Source organism: Lagopus muta, chromosome 16, assembly GCF_023343835.1.
Source record: "Lagopus muta isolate bLagMut1 chromosome 16, bLagMut1 primary, whole genome shotgun sequence".
Lineage (NCBI taxonomy): Eukaryota > Metazoa > Chordata > Aves > Galliformes > Phasianidae > Lagopus > Lagopus muta.
This window is the reverse complement of record NC_064448.1, coordinates 439,771-454,272: the sequence shown is the minus strand read 5'-3', so window position 1 is coordinate 454,272 and position 14,502 is coordinate 439,771. Positions and strand designations below refer to the sequence as shown.

General features: G+C 41.6%; 1 protein-coding gene across 21 annotated transcripts in view; it reads left to right on the top strand.

Moving 5' to 3' along the window:
- Positions 1–14,502, top strand: part of RIPOR3 (RIPOR family member 3) — a 54,927-nt gene that overhangs the window by 5,009 nt on the left and 35,416 nt on the right. For 5 of the 21 annotated variants that reach the window (XM_048963405.1, XM_048963404.1, XM_048963403.1 and 2 more), the window contains exon 1: positions 12,118–12,178. The exons of 1 other annotated variant lie outside the window; for it this stretch is intronic. Coding sequence is in view for 7 of the 20 variants with exons in the window: in XM_048963406.1 (XP_048819363.1) it covers positions 11,605–11,681; positions 12,118–12,178 (138 nt within the window). In the remaining 13 variants the exon portion in view is untranslated. Of the gene's footprint in view, positions 1–2,794; positions 2,881–3,339; positions 3,816–3,985; positions 11,851–12,117; positions 12,179–14,502 lie in introns of those variants that run through there. 15 more of the 21 variants (XM_048963406.1, XM_048963408.1, XM_048963407.1 and 12 more) reach the window with 15 other exon arrangements.

The window sequence follows — 14,502 nt, the reverse complement described above, 5'->3', positions numbered from 1 at the left end:
GCATAACAGCTCTAGGAAGAAGACTAACTGCAGAGTTATTAGCTATTGCTAGCATAAGCAGAGCTCTGGCTTACAGATGCCTTTGTTAGAAGTTGGTTTAGTCTGGATCTTCCTGAGTACTTCAGTCTGCTCAGGTTTCCTGTGCGTAGGTTCAGTTGGTTTAGAAACCAAACAAAAGTCACTTAAGCCAATGATGTTAATGATGTTATTCTGATTATTCCAGAACACTGATGGGACTGGGACAGTAAATATATACTTTTTCGATCATCTTGAATATGTCACTGTAGAATGATCTTTTTATGAGGGCTGCTCCGAAAGTAATGCCTCCTATTTTGTGATATTGGCCCGTGATGTCAGAGGTGGGCGTTGGTGGTGTGGCAGTAGGGCTGAACCTTCCCACCAATGTCCCTTTACATCTTGTTGCAGTGTGACAGCTGGCAGCAGAGGGGCAGTCTGACAGAGTGGTGTCTGACATGGAAGTGCTTATGGAGCAAAGGGAGGAAACTGAATTCCCCTATGTGGAAAAAAAAAAAAGGCACCCATTGACATCCATTGACAATTGCTGGATGTTTATGGAGACCAACCAGTGGGTGCTGGCACAGTGAGGCTGTGGTGCTGCGTTTCAGCAGTGGTGACACTGACAGTGGTCACCTGCACTGGTGCAGCATGAAGGCTCCTGTTCATCGCTGGTGAAAATGCACGGCTAATGGTGATGACTACATTGAAAAATAGTGTTTTGTAGCTGAGAATTTGCTCTGTCAAACAGCAGTATTGTGCTCTTTGCATCTCTTAGAGTTTCCATGGAAATAAACATGAGGTATTACTAAGTCTCCTGCTTACAGGCAAACTATGTATGATGCCTTAGGAGCTGTGATGAATGTTGAGTGGCTAATTGGTACTTGTGAAGTGTGTTGAGATCATCAGAGAAAATTGTACCAGTATTTTTTTTTTTTGTCCCTTTAGGTCTGAGAGGCATCTCAGTGTTTGTGTTTTAGTTTTTCTTTGTAAATATTATAATAGTGGCAACACTTCAGTATATTATATGCATGAGATTACTAAATGTATTTATGTTACAGGAAATTGCAGAAGAATGTGAAATTAGCTTGTAACAATAGTTTTTAGTTTGTATCCATTGTCTCCAAGAGCATGTAAATTGTGACATTATAGAACTTGCTTTGAACCCTGCTGCATAGTTAGCTACACTAAACATCAGTACTCAATTTGGAAGTTCTGTAGCCAAGTGTTTTATTACAGTTTCACGGAAAAAGAGAATGTGAACAAAATGGTTGAGCAAGTAATGTGAAATGCAGTTAAATATAATCAAAACCAAGCATGAGCCACATAAACACACCAGATGAAGACAGAGCAAAGAAAGATCATAAAAAAATAAACTGAAATAAAAACAAGTAAGACCAATCCTCGTTTGAGTTAAGTACGGATGTCTGTAGTGGGAGCGTTTGTGTTAGCTGAGGGTTTGGTCTGTGAAGTTTGTTACAGGTTGAGAGGAAATGGCACTGACAGCAAAGGTTTCTTGTTCGGCAGTGGTTTTGTAGGGCTCCTGCAGAGATTTGGTGCTCTGACAACTGTCCTACGTTGATTTAAAATAGTCCCAGCATGCTCCACCGTGCTGTGAGCTGGCGCTCTGAGGCGTGCGTCTGCACTCACACTGTTGCATTTCACAGCCCGTGTTTCAGGAGAGCAGTGGGAGATGATGTGGTACAGCTCTCACGGTGCCTCTGGGGCTCAAGCACACATAGGCAGTGCTGCCTGTCTGGAGCCATTGGCAGCTGTGAGCAGAGGGGCTGGGCACACAGCTTGCTCCGAGTGAGACCACTGTGGTTGTGTTTGCCAAGGGAGTGCTTCTTCAAACAGTGTGATTATCATAGAAGCCCATAATACCAGGAAAAAAAACAAGAGAACAGTGAGTAGGGTTACAATTATTAGGAATGCAATGTGTTTGCATATCCAGGTCCACGTATTTACATCCCCATGCAGTTTGTCTTGCTGGGAACAGTGCCTTTGATGTCATCTTTTTCCACCAAGCAAGCTCTTAGCTGATGAGATATAAAATTCACTGTTACTAGAACATCAGTGCTGGTCTTTGTAAGACATCTAAAACCCAAAGAAATTGAGTTGTGTGCTAATTCCATCAGCACGTCTGTTTTTGTCTCCTATTGTTCTCACCTTCATGAGTATTAATCCTCTCATTCACCTTCTTAAAAACGTTTTCAGCTGTGTGAGATATCTTCTGTTTTCAAGACTTGCCTGTAAACAGTTTTATAAGGTATTGTAAAAGCATTTGCTTTGCCCTGAAGAGTTATTTTGTGGTCACCTGGTGCTTTGAGATCTTTAGTTTCTGTTTTATCCTTCCGATACAGGATGGAAAAGTCTCGTGTATGCCCTAGATATTGCTGAATGATCAGAAGGAAAGCAAACCCTATTAGTAATGAAGTTCTCCTGAGAGCATGTCTAACATCTGTATGGCCAGTTCATTTTCTTCAGAGGCACTGCGTCGCTTGCTGTGCTGTGTCAGTCAGCTTGCTAACTCTATAGGGAAATGATGCTAAAAAACACGGGGGAGAACGGCAGATGGATGAGACACACCATAACCCCAGGTGCTGTGCCCAAGGCAGGAACACGTTTGAGTTTGGTGTTTACAAAAGGCCTGGTGAGACATTGTTCAAAAGCAAAGAGGGGTGACTTGGGTGGACTCATGGTGAGGCAAGGAACCTCGGAGGATCTCGGTGGTGCTGCTGCTTTCTACACCACCAATTCACATCTTTTTGCCAGGTTTATCTGGAAGGTGACCAGCAAGCCAGCAAGAGGGAGCTTGTCGTTGAGGAGCAGTGCCCGTCTGAGGAAGAAGCAACAAGGTCAGTGGTGAGTACAGCAGGAAGGGTCAGAGGGGTTTGGTCAACAGGGATTCGAAAGAACACGTTGTACGTGTTTGGTAATAGGAAACCCGGGGGAGGATAGAATCATAGAATCTCCAAGGTTAGAAAAGACCCACTGGATCACCCAGTCCAACCATGCTCCGATCACCAATATGGATAGAATGGGGAAAGGCAGTGGGAAGCTGAAAATTGGTGATTAGGGAAAAACAGATGAGGGTAATAGGAGGACACAGGCTCAGAGAGTAAGGAAGAGGAAGAGTGAGCAGTGACTGGGAAAAATGAGAAGGGAGGAAATGTCTGAGAAGCGAAAGGGCGAGAAGGTCGGAGCCGGCCGAGCGCGGACAGGGGCGGATGGCCGGCGTGCGGAGCCGGCCCGCAGCACGGCGCTGCGCGAAGCAGGGGGCGCTGCGGGTGCGCCCTGCTTAATAGCGGAGGGTCCGAGCCGGACCGCGAGCTCGGCATGTGCCGGAGCCTCGCCGCACTTTCCCAGCCCCCCTGCCAGCATGAGGGGGATCGGAGGGAGGGAGGGAGGCAGCGAGCGGGACGGGGCGATCGGCGTCCGGCAGCAAACAGCCGCTGCGGAGCCTCGGCTTCCTGGAAGCGGAGCGCAGCTGGGTGGTGGACGGCGGCGATAAGCGGCGGCTATCGGGGCCCTCCCGGCGGCGCGGCCTTTCCACGTCCCCCAAGGCCGCCGCAGCGCTGCGGGACTGCAGAGGGGACGGGTAGTCAGCAGCTGGCCGGGAGCTCTGCGGAGCTGAGCCCGAAGAGCCGGCTCCGGGAGGAGAGAGAGAGGCAGCGGCTCTGCTCGCTGCGTCCCGGCGAAACTCCGGCCCGGCCCCTGCGGTGAGAGGTATCGGGGAGCGGCGTGGCGGCGGCAGAGGGGCGGTGTTCGAGAGCCGCGGGGCGACCGGCACCGCACCGGTGAGAGCTGCGGGAAAACGAGAGGGGTGCCTTCGCTGCAGAGGGGTGGGGAAGGCTCCCCGGGAGTTTGCGGGCTGCTGGGATGCTGGCGTTCCTGCGGGGGCTGCATAGGCGCTAGGAGATGCGGAAGCATTTTATCCAGGGGGAAACACCCGGCAACTTCTTCGTAGGTCATTGCCTGTCTGGAGCAGATGGAAGAGTAGAAGAAGCAGGACAACGTTTACTCCATCTTTTTTACTTGCTCCTAAGTATGTATTTAAATTTTGGGTCATGGCTCAGTTACAGTTTGCTTCAGACAGAGTTTAGTTTCCTCTTTTAATAAATTTCAAGTAAGTTGGGCCATATGGAAATTGACTTGTTCATCAAGCAGAAAAACTTGAAAGAATTTAGAAAAATAACATTATATATTTCTTGAACATGGAAGCTTGAACCAGAGACACAGTACAGCACCAGTGCTCAAAACTCTTGGTTCTGTCATCTCCTTTATTGGTAACAAGACTTAATCTGTCACTAACCATGAACAGCTGTCATATGGGGGCTACACCTTTTAATGAGAGACATTGCGTATTCTTTTTGGAAAGGCTTTAATTAAAACAAAAAACAAAAGCATAGAAAGATCATTTGTAGGGACAATAAACAATGCAACATATATCTGAGGGAACATTTTGTGCTGAATGGAGTTGTCTAAGAAGGATGTGGTGTCTAATGGAACATGAATATTCCAAGCTTCTCGCTTCTGTTCATTTCTCATGCAGTTGCCCACTTACATGCGGCTGCCCTGATTTCTGTGGAGTGGATGACATTAGTGCTACATGTAATAGTGCCAAAACAGGGAGGAGATCTTACAGAGGGGCAGACCAAGCTCACTTCGGGCCTCAGGTCTGGAGAGAAACTTTTCAGAGATGCAACATTTGCGGTGTGGTAGTGAGCAATGAGCTTGTTAAAATTTTCCTCTAGTTAGGTTCTGGATACTGTTTAGAGGAATAAAAAGGCATCCGTGAGTTGGCAGCTCCTTTGTGTCTATCCTGTGTGTCTGTGCAGTACTCTGTAATAGAGTCAGAAACTGAAGTGAAGGAGTGGCGTTTCTGGTAAGAGCCTGGAGCCAAGAACAGGGAAATATAGGCCAGCAGCGTGTTATGCAATGGCGTTCCCTAAGGGGCAGTATTAAGACGAGATGATTTCCTTCTGTCAAGATGAAAAACAGCAGCAAAGTTGCTCTGCAGTGTTCACCGCAGCCCTGGGTTGCTCCCTTAGGAGCAGTCCAGGCAGGGGCCTGGGACCATGTAAATAGCAGATCCGCCAATATCGTTTTATACTCTTCTGCAGCTAATTCCTTCCTAATATTCCTTTGCAACATCCTTCCTTATAAAGAACCTGAAAGGTGGAGTACCATTATAGCTAAAAAGGAAGTCAGTCTACTTGGAGGGGAAAGTTAGGATTTTAATGTATCTCTCTCTCAAGAGCTGAAAGAGGGATGATGTAGAGTTATAGTGCACCGGGACAGAACAGAGACTCTGGGTATAGAAAGTTACACAAAAGCTGGGGAGTGAGAAATGGCTTAGAGGGGCTCATAATTATGCCATTTGGATGAAATGAACAGTGAGACTAGATTCTGATCATAAGATGACACCTCTGCTAGTACAAGAGAGACGTATAGGTTGGTTTTGGACTTAGCAATTTTTATCCACTTTTTCCAGGTTTTCAATTTCTGTTATCAGTTTATGCTCCCTAAAAGCAGATTGTTTTAAACCAATGTATCTTCACATACTCGGTGCCTGAAAACATAATTTCTATTCAATTCAACATTTTAGGGGGGAAAAAAACCTACGTGCACCTTTGTGCACAATGCCACCCTGTGATTTTGAAGAATGATAAGCAGGGACTGCTGGGCCGAGGTACCCTCTTATATTATTTATTTATTCATTTGTTACTTGCTCTCTGTGAAATTTAATTTTTTAAAATCTTATTTTACATTGTTCTGTTGCATTTTGTATAACCGTACTTTTAAATGTTCCCCAGTTTTGGAAATATGTAACTTATTTCCTTTGTTCCTCATTCTTTATACAAATCTAGGATCTTTTCCATTGTTGAAAATTGCTTGTAAGCAGTATTGGAATCTCTCAGCATATGCAGGAGGTACGAACAGTTAGGTATGCTTATGAAAAAGTTCCACCTTATTTTAAGTGTCCTGGAAGAGAAATCTTACAAAACCTGATCAGTCTTGGAACTGAACTATTCAGCATTGTCACACATTTGAGTTTTGGCAGGTTCACAGGCACGTAATGGCCAAACAAGATCTGCCGCAAAGATAAGAAATTCACTTCCCTCTGGCATTCCTTATTCAGGCTGAACTCCAGTTTTGGGTGTGGAAGGAATGCAGAACTGGGCCTAGAGCTAGTGTCTGCACAGGTTAGAAGTGAACTTTCAATGTAAAATTTGGATCTGATTCTGCATCTATATTTTGCTGGAAGAATACAGACATTTGAATCCAGGTTTCTCTTTTGGGTGTTCTTTGGGGCTGATTCAGTCCTTGTGCTTCCAAGCTGATCCAGGCTTCTCTGTAATTAGTTTACATCCCTTCTGTTTGATTCTGTGAGGAGATAAGTAAGTCTGTCTTTAGGTAGCAGAGATTTCCCAGACAGATACTGTAAACGTGAAATATAGGTACTTAGAGTTTTCTTTAAAATGTCCTTTGGGCCTGAAATGTCTTGTGCTTGGTTTCAATCCAGTACTGAATAAGACTGGAAAGTCTGAATAATGTCAGTTCAGCCACATTTTAGTTATTCAAGTGCATTTTAAAAATATGCACTTTCCACTTACATTTTTTCTGTAATTCTTTGCACTTACATAACCTCTGTGTAAATTGCCACATTTGGGAAGAGGAAAAAAGTCATCCTTCGGTGCTAGGACTCAACAGATAACCAAATAGGGAGGAAACTGAGAGCCCCCAGTGTGCTTCAGGGTCACAGTGTTTACTGTGTTAGAGCTAGCATGAACAGGTTTATGTTTCTATTAGTGCAGGCAAAATATGATGAAAATAACATACAGTTTTTCTGTGCACTGAATTTCCACTGAATTTCTGCAGAGTTTACGTTCCATAACTGAAATTTTGCAGGAAGGGTTTAGAGCATTTCTCCAGATTATGAGGAAGGATTTTGCTTGATGAGATCTGTAAAGTTAAGGCAGTAGGCCATCGCTCTCACAGATTTGATACACAGTTGTTCTACATGCGTACGTACCTGACAGAGCAATTACATTTTTTAAAATCTGTGTGAAGATGTGGCTGGTGCGTGTTTTATACAGATAATTCACAGGCTTTTCCCCATTTGTGAATGTTCACAGTTACTTAGCTATATTATCTATTGTGTTTTTTTTCTTTTTTACAATGGAAGATTAAAAAAAAAAAAAAAAGCAGTTGATGTGGATGGATCATGTTTAATTCCATCAGTAACATAACAGCTCTAACATCATTATGTTTTCTGTGTTGACATATCCTAACTGAGCCTTACTGTGTGCTTTATTTCATGCTTTTTGTACATGCACACGCTTATATGAAAACCTGTAATTATATTTTTGTTATTCAGTGTCTGTAATGTGAGCCCACAGAGCAATATTGAAGGAACTGGCACCTTTCGTGAGAGTCCTGTATGTAGGCTGATGGGAAATGCTACTTTGATCCACAACTCCCACTGAAGGAAACAATAGAGCTATCCCTTGTGAAACCCTGTTGGGAGTCATTGGATCTTATTCCTAATTCCACTGGGGCTGAGTTGTCCCTCCCTTTTTTTTCTGGAGTGTTCGCATTCCAGTGTGTTCTGCTGCCAGCATCATTTGTTAACAAATGAAGAATTTAAATAACCTTAGAAAATCAATGCAAACAAACATCAGAACTGCAAAACAAATGAGTAGCAGCCCAAAGTATCTTAAAATTGTTTGAGCATGAGTTCTTCAAGAACAATAATGTAAGTCTAAGGCATGTGTGCTCTGAAAGAGCTTTGGAAAAGAGCATATACTGCGTCTTCTGGAAAAATCTCTGGTCCAAACATACTTTATACCCAGACCGACTTTGATCTCCAGATCTGTAGTAATATGTGGTGAATCTTTTTCTACACTGCTTGTGAATTTGTCTCCATTTCTAGATTAATATAAAGCAGTAAGCAAGTATACTGTAACCTAGAATTGTCAGATTATCTTTACAATGCACTATGCCTGTAGCTTATTGTAAAATATCTTTCTTGAGTAAACCAAATCATTTGGAACATAGTGCTTTTTGTCTATTATATCGAAGGTATCGTGTCATTGCTGCTGTGTGTCTGGATTTAATTCTGGATCTGGATTTTTATGTTGCTGGGGTTGCTTGTCAGTATGTGCATTTTGTATCTGAATGGCTGTTTGTGAATTTTGAGGAGTGCCCAAGTGATTTTCTTCCAATACAGTCTCTGGCTGTACATTCTTGATGGTTTTGTCGAGGAACACAAATTTGAGTTCGTAAGATCAATGATCCGTGTACTGATTTTTGGAGGGTCATACTGCAAGTGATGGAAAGCTGCCGGGGACATAAGAAGATAGAAGAACATCCCAGGGCCACACTGTTCTGTCAGCCTGGCATGGTTCTTCATTAGCAGAAAGGCTTGTCGCTGTGGTGCTTTTCAGCTTTCTGGATGCTGCTGCCATCGTATCGGTTTCATTTGGCAAGGTGTGTGATCACTGTCTTCCACAAATGATGCCTACCTGAGGCTAAAGGTCGGGTCAGTGCACATGTGGCTTAATGTCACTGGACTCATCGCAATACTGTGGTATTTAACTGTTTTGCCTGTGTGCTCTCCTGAAATGTAAAGCTATTTGATTGTCATCTCATCCATCACTACAGCTTCTTGGATTGTCAGTGAAACGATAGCTGCATGAATATAAACTATGCATTTGGCCATCTGTCTTTGTTTTAGATCTCTTTGCAGCTCTATGAACTGTAACTAAACACAAACCTACTGTCATTTTCCTGCATACCATGTTCTGAAAGTGACTGTTTTTTTACCTCATTCTTTTAAGACAGTAGGAGCTGATGAATTAAGGATCAGTATGTACAGTGAATTGATTTGACACCTCCCATCTTTTTCTCATTGGTCAACATGGCTGATTTAGCAGAAGATGTGTGTATAGAAGCTGTTAGAGTGCACAGTAAATTTAGATAGTGTAAGTATAAAGGGTGCTGATAGAAAGTACAGCCTTGCTGGATTGTTTTGTTCCTTCAAGAAGCATCTTAGTAGTAAATAATACCAATATTTTGATAGAGTGAGGTGCTGATAATGTAGCTGTACACTATTATTTACATTATCTACAGTCTACTAATACCTATCAAAACTATTCTAGATTTATTACACACCCTAAGTATTCTGGAGAAGCTCTATAGAAAACTTGTGTTATGGAGGTTCTGGCATAGCTATGAGTGCTGAAAGAAATGCTGAAATATAAAATTCAAAAAGATTTAGCTCCACTAGCAAAATAATCATCTAGAATACTTCTTTTGCCAGAATTACCTGCATCTTTTGGGGTAGAAGAAGAAATAAACTGTCAGAAGTTCTCACTTATCTCTTCTGTGGGAATTTTGTTGTCATACTTCAGCATAGATGCAGAGTAAAGTAGTCCAAGATCTAAGGAAAACTGTGGGATATGAACCCCTATGCAGCTGTGACTGCTAGTTATAAGAAAAGCTTTGAGTCCTCGGGGAGCAAAGACTGGAGTTCATGGTCTGTGAAGAAGTTTGAGACAGAGATCTGATTGATATTTTCTTTTGGTGCACAAACTGTTGTCACATTTGTTGATGGTATTCACAACAGTTCAAGGGACCTTAACATTGGGTTAGTGTTTGGACTAAGCATGGTTTCAACTCAGCTGTTTCTGCTACTGAGCAACTTCTGCTTAGCACTTCAAGTAATGTCTATCTTTTCCAGTGAGCAGCTTATGCTCGATGACTGTGAAGAGCCCGTCGCTTCCAGGAATGTATTATCTCTGGCAGAAGTCTTGTTAATGTCAGTTATTGATAAGTGAGAAGGTAAACGTGGCTCATTAAGAACTGCACTTTCAGTGCTTTACCACTAGTCTGTTTTCATGCACACGGCAGACCTCCAAAGAAAAATTCTTCTACTGTGCGTTAGTTTTTAAAATCATTTTTACTCTGTGATTTTGGTTACCATTCATCTACTTTTTGCTACTTTCTAAATTAGATTTTGTTTGTTTGTTTGTTTTTGGTTGGTTTTCTTGTTTTGTTGTTGTTTTGTTTGTTTGTTCATTTGTTTTTCCAAATTTTACTGTCGTGAGAGAGATCGTTTTCTTGTCTTGCTAGGAATACTTTTAAGAAATACATAGCAAGTGCATTAACAATTCTAAGGGGTAACAAAAGGGAGACTTCACATACCAAAACAGACACTCTGTATTTGCTGACTGAAATATTTGAATTTAATAGCAGTAACAAAATCACAGGGCTGAAGAAAGGAAGTTTGTGGAGGCCAAGGCAGATGTGAACTCCGTAATCAGTTGTTCTGGTGGAAGGCATCACCACACTCCTTCAGAGATCTTTTGTCAGAGCTCCTTATGTCAGCTCTCCCTATGCAACTTTCAGGAAAGTAAATGTTTTAGAATAAGCACTTGAAACAGTAGTCTTTGCTAAGATAACATTTTTAGACTAGAATAGGTTTAAGGGGTAGTAGGTTTTACAGTATAGATGATCTAGATCTTTCAAAGTCAAACTATGTCCAGAAGTGAGTCTGTGAGTTTAACTCTTTTGATTTATGAGTTTGGAAAGTATACTGTTGCAATTCTGTTCATCCAAAAGTATCTTCCAGGCAGAATCAGACTGACAAAACTTGAAGATCTGTTTAAAAGTAAATGTAATCTCGTTTAGGCTGCGTTTTGATTAACTATTCAATTTACCATATGTATCCTAATATACATTGCTTTGTTGGCTGCTTCCAAAGCAATCTACTTTGGAGTGTTTAATGTTTAAGAACCAATTATCTCAATTTTGTTTTGTTTGGATAGTTTGCAATGAAACATTCTTTCAAGTGGGCTTTATTTAGCTAATTCCATTACAAAAAGAAGATCTAGGAGAATGAAGAGAAGTTCAAGCTAGCCAATGTTTATTTTTACTATTAATAATTTATATTACCATAGTCCCCAGGGGAGGAAGGGCCCCACTAAGCCCACATTGCTCTACATGTAATGACTGTGTCTCACATAGCCTTATACAGCAGATGATTCTTTCTTGCTGCTGTGCGTCTGATCTGTGCTATAAGTGAGCAGATTGATGAACAACATATGAAGACAAATCAAGAATTTTTTCTTTTCTTTTTTAAGTTTAGGCTAGGAATCAGAGGGGAAACCTGATGCATCTTTTTATACAAAATCAGAACTGATGCATCTTTCCAATGGAGCTAAATTGTGATCACAAGTTTCTTCATTCTCTGAATGTGTCTTTAGGAGCAAGTTTAGGTGGAGGTGCTAAAAATGTTTCTGAACTAGCAGCATACGATTCCATATTTTAAGGCCACACTGGTGGGCCAAGTCAGTTTAAAAATTATTCACTTTCACCAAATGTTCATCAGAAGCTGTGGTTTTTGGAGCATCTGATCTGATCTCCCTTCTGTTTTACAGAAGCCTTGAAAAATGTGATTTAGAGATTCTTACTCTTGCTGAATGCAAGGACACAGAGGACCAGATCCTGAACTTCTATAAACAGGTCGATTTCAATAAAGTTACGGCAGTTGATGTCAAATGAAGATCTGGCCTTCACTTTATGGGATACTCTCTTGAGCTGCTGGATGGAACTGACACTGGAGAGAGCCTTGATGTCAGCACAGCTGTGCAGATTTTGTCAGTGGATTTCCCACCCTTCTCCCCCACCATTCTTTTCTGCACTGTTTCAAAAATTTCAAATTCAAAATCTAGGCAGAAATGTTCCTGTCCTGTCTGTTCCATATCCCCGCCCTCATTAGTTCACTTTAAAGGGAGTAAAACATCTGTTTCCAAGTACAGCTGTGTGGTATGTACGCTTTTTTTTTCTCTGTACAAAATCGCTAAATCTGGCCATTTATGACAGATTTTATAGGAGCTGGAGTTGGGCTGTGCAAAGTTCACCTCATTAAGAGCAAACTCAAACCAAATAAAAGCAGAGAATAATAGCATTAAAAAAACGTGGGCCATGAATGTCAGAGCATATGTATTAGGGATTGGTAGGAAATGAAGGGGAAAGTACAGATATATAAACATAAATTAGGAGGTTGATTTTTTTTTTTTTTTTTTCCAAAAGGAAATGCACATGGCATTGGAGTGTCTACAGAAAGGGAACTTTGGCACAGAACACAGTGTTGGTATGCTATGATACCTTCCCTAATTTGTTAGAAAATATGAGTACAAGCCTGTGTTAGAAGATACTGAAGAAATTCATCCTAGATAAAATGTTTAAATATGCCGAATTATTTCTGAAAATTCAGCTGTTAGCTGATGAGAAACATTGTCAGAATTTTGATGTCCCTTTCTAAAAATCACCCTTTTCAATTATCTTAAAATAGGAACCAAGATTCACTAATCATTTTTGGAACTACTGACTTTGAAGAAAGCAAGTCTATGCCTACTTAGCATTAAAGAAACTACTTCACTTTAAAATACAACTTCTATCTCTTTCCGAGCAACTATTTCCCTGTTTTGTATTCTGCTTCTTTTTCCAGTATTCTTTGAGATTCTGGTCCTAACTTAGCAACTTCATTATTTCTGTGGTACAATACTGTCTTAATAATACTTGTGGGAATAAAACGTTGTTGCAATAGAAAGTTGATGGCTTAATTCATAGAATCACCAGGACTGGAAAAGTCCTCTAAGTTCACCCAGTCCAACTGTACAGCTGTCACGAATATTTCTCGCTAAATCACATCCCTCAGTACAACATCTACCCGTTTCTTGGACACCTCGGTGACTCCACCACCCCCTGGACAGCCCGTTCCAGCACCTGACTGCTCTTGGGGAAAAAGCATTTCCTCACATCCAACCTGAATCTCCCCTGGCACAACTTGAGGCCATTCCCTCTAATAAAGGGACAGTTTTGTGATCAGATGGCACAATGACAAATGGTTTGTCCTACTTCAGAAGCATGTCCCAGGACATACCACTACAGTGTGATTCATAGCCTTCAGTTTTTGAAGGTATCAGAAGACATCCCACACCCTGTAGAACGTCACATTGCACTATTAGTGGAAGATTATCATCTGTTTTGGTTAATATACCCTTCTTGGAGTAATAGACAGAATGTATATATATATATATATATATGTACATATATATACACACACATTGTAGTGGATTCTGCTGAAGCTTAGATCTGGGGTTTTCTGCAACCCTAAGGCTGTGATAAGGGATATTTCTTATTTCATAATTGACCTGGCAATTGCCTTTTAGCAGGCTCCTGCATTAGCTGATGGATGAAAACAGGATCACATACAGAAAGTCTATCTGTACATATATTAAGGCATAGTTTGGGGAAAGCTGGGAGAATGAGAAATATCTTACAGAAGAATTTTCCTTGGTGGTTTTAATTAAGAAGGACGGACTTCCCAAAGACAGAATGTAGGATTCAGTGTCTTGCTGCTGGGCAAATTTTTCTTTGTCAGAAATGGAAGAGCCACTTCATCGCTTGTAAATTGCTCTCTCCCAAAGCCATCTGCTTCTTCTATTGCTAGGAATTTGTTTTTAAGTATTCATTAGAATGTAGCTCACTGCAGAGTCAAATTCTGCCAATGCCGAAAAAGCTGCAAGTCAGACTAGCGTGTGGAGCCTGACACATTCCTCAATCTCTGATTCAAGTTGCAAGTTTGTCATCAGGTTTGAAATTGAAACCAGAGAAGCTAGGAGCAAACCCTGTGCTCATAAATCAGCTGATAATGAGTGGATTGTTCTGTGCCTTTCCCTGAAGAGGAAAGCAAAACTTAGTGCAGAAGTACTCACAGCAACCAGAAGAACGGTGATGTCTGCAAAATGTGGGGAAACTGCATGTGGCTACATGAACGTGCCACATACTGGCAAAGGAAATAAAGGGGGATTTTGGCTATGTGCAGTCTCTGATCCTTCTCTTATTACAGGCAGTGTGCAGTATGTGCCTAGGTCTCTATTGTGCCTCATTTGTTTGATATCTGCTGCCACTAGAGGGAGTTACAAAATTGACCACAAAATTGTGCCTTGAAAAATAGTTTCCAGGTCATTAACTGAATATGGGCCAACTTTTGCTGCCCAGATTCTAGCAGAAGTCTGGAATAAATGACTGATTGATCTCCTCTGGTTGTGCACCACTGTCACTGAGATTAGAACTTGGGTCTGTATGCTTAGATGAAAAGTAATTGGAAATACAGTAACATATTGGATTGCAGGCTTGAAAAACAGGTCATCTTGGACCTGAAAGTTGAGTCCTGTGTTCAAAGAGCTATACTGGAAGTGCTACAACAGAGACACTACTTCCAGCACAGGAGAAGCTGTCTTAGGCTCTCTGAGCCTAACTCAAGCTCTCTGAGGTAACTGCTTATGATATTTAAATTTATTGCTGTATGGCAAACTTCATTTCCAGAAGCTGGCATAAAGCTGTAGAAAGGCCTAATGACTAAAGCAGTAACTTGGATCAAAGCTGTTTATCTGATTTTGGCTTTATGGC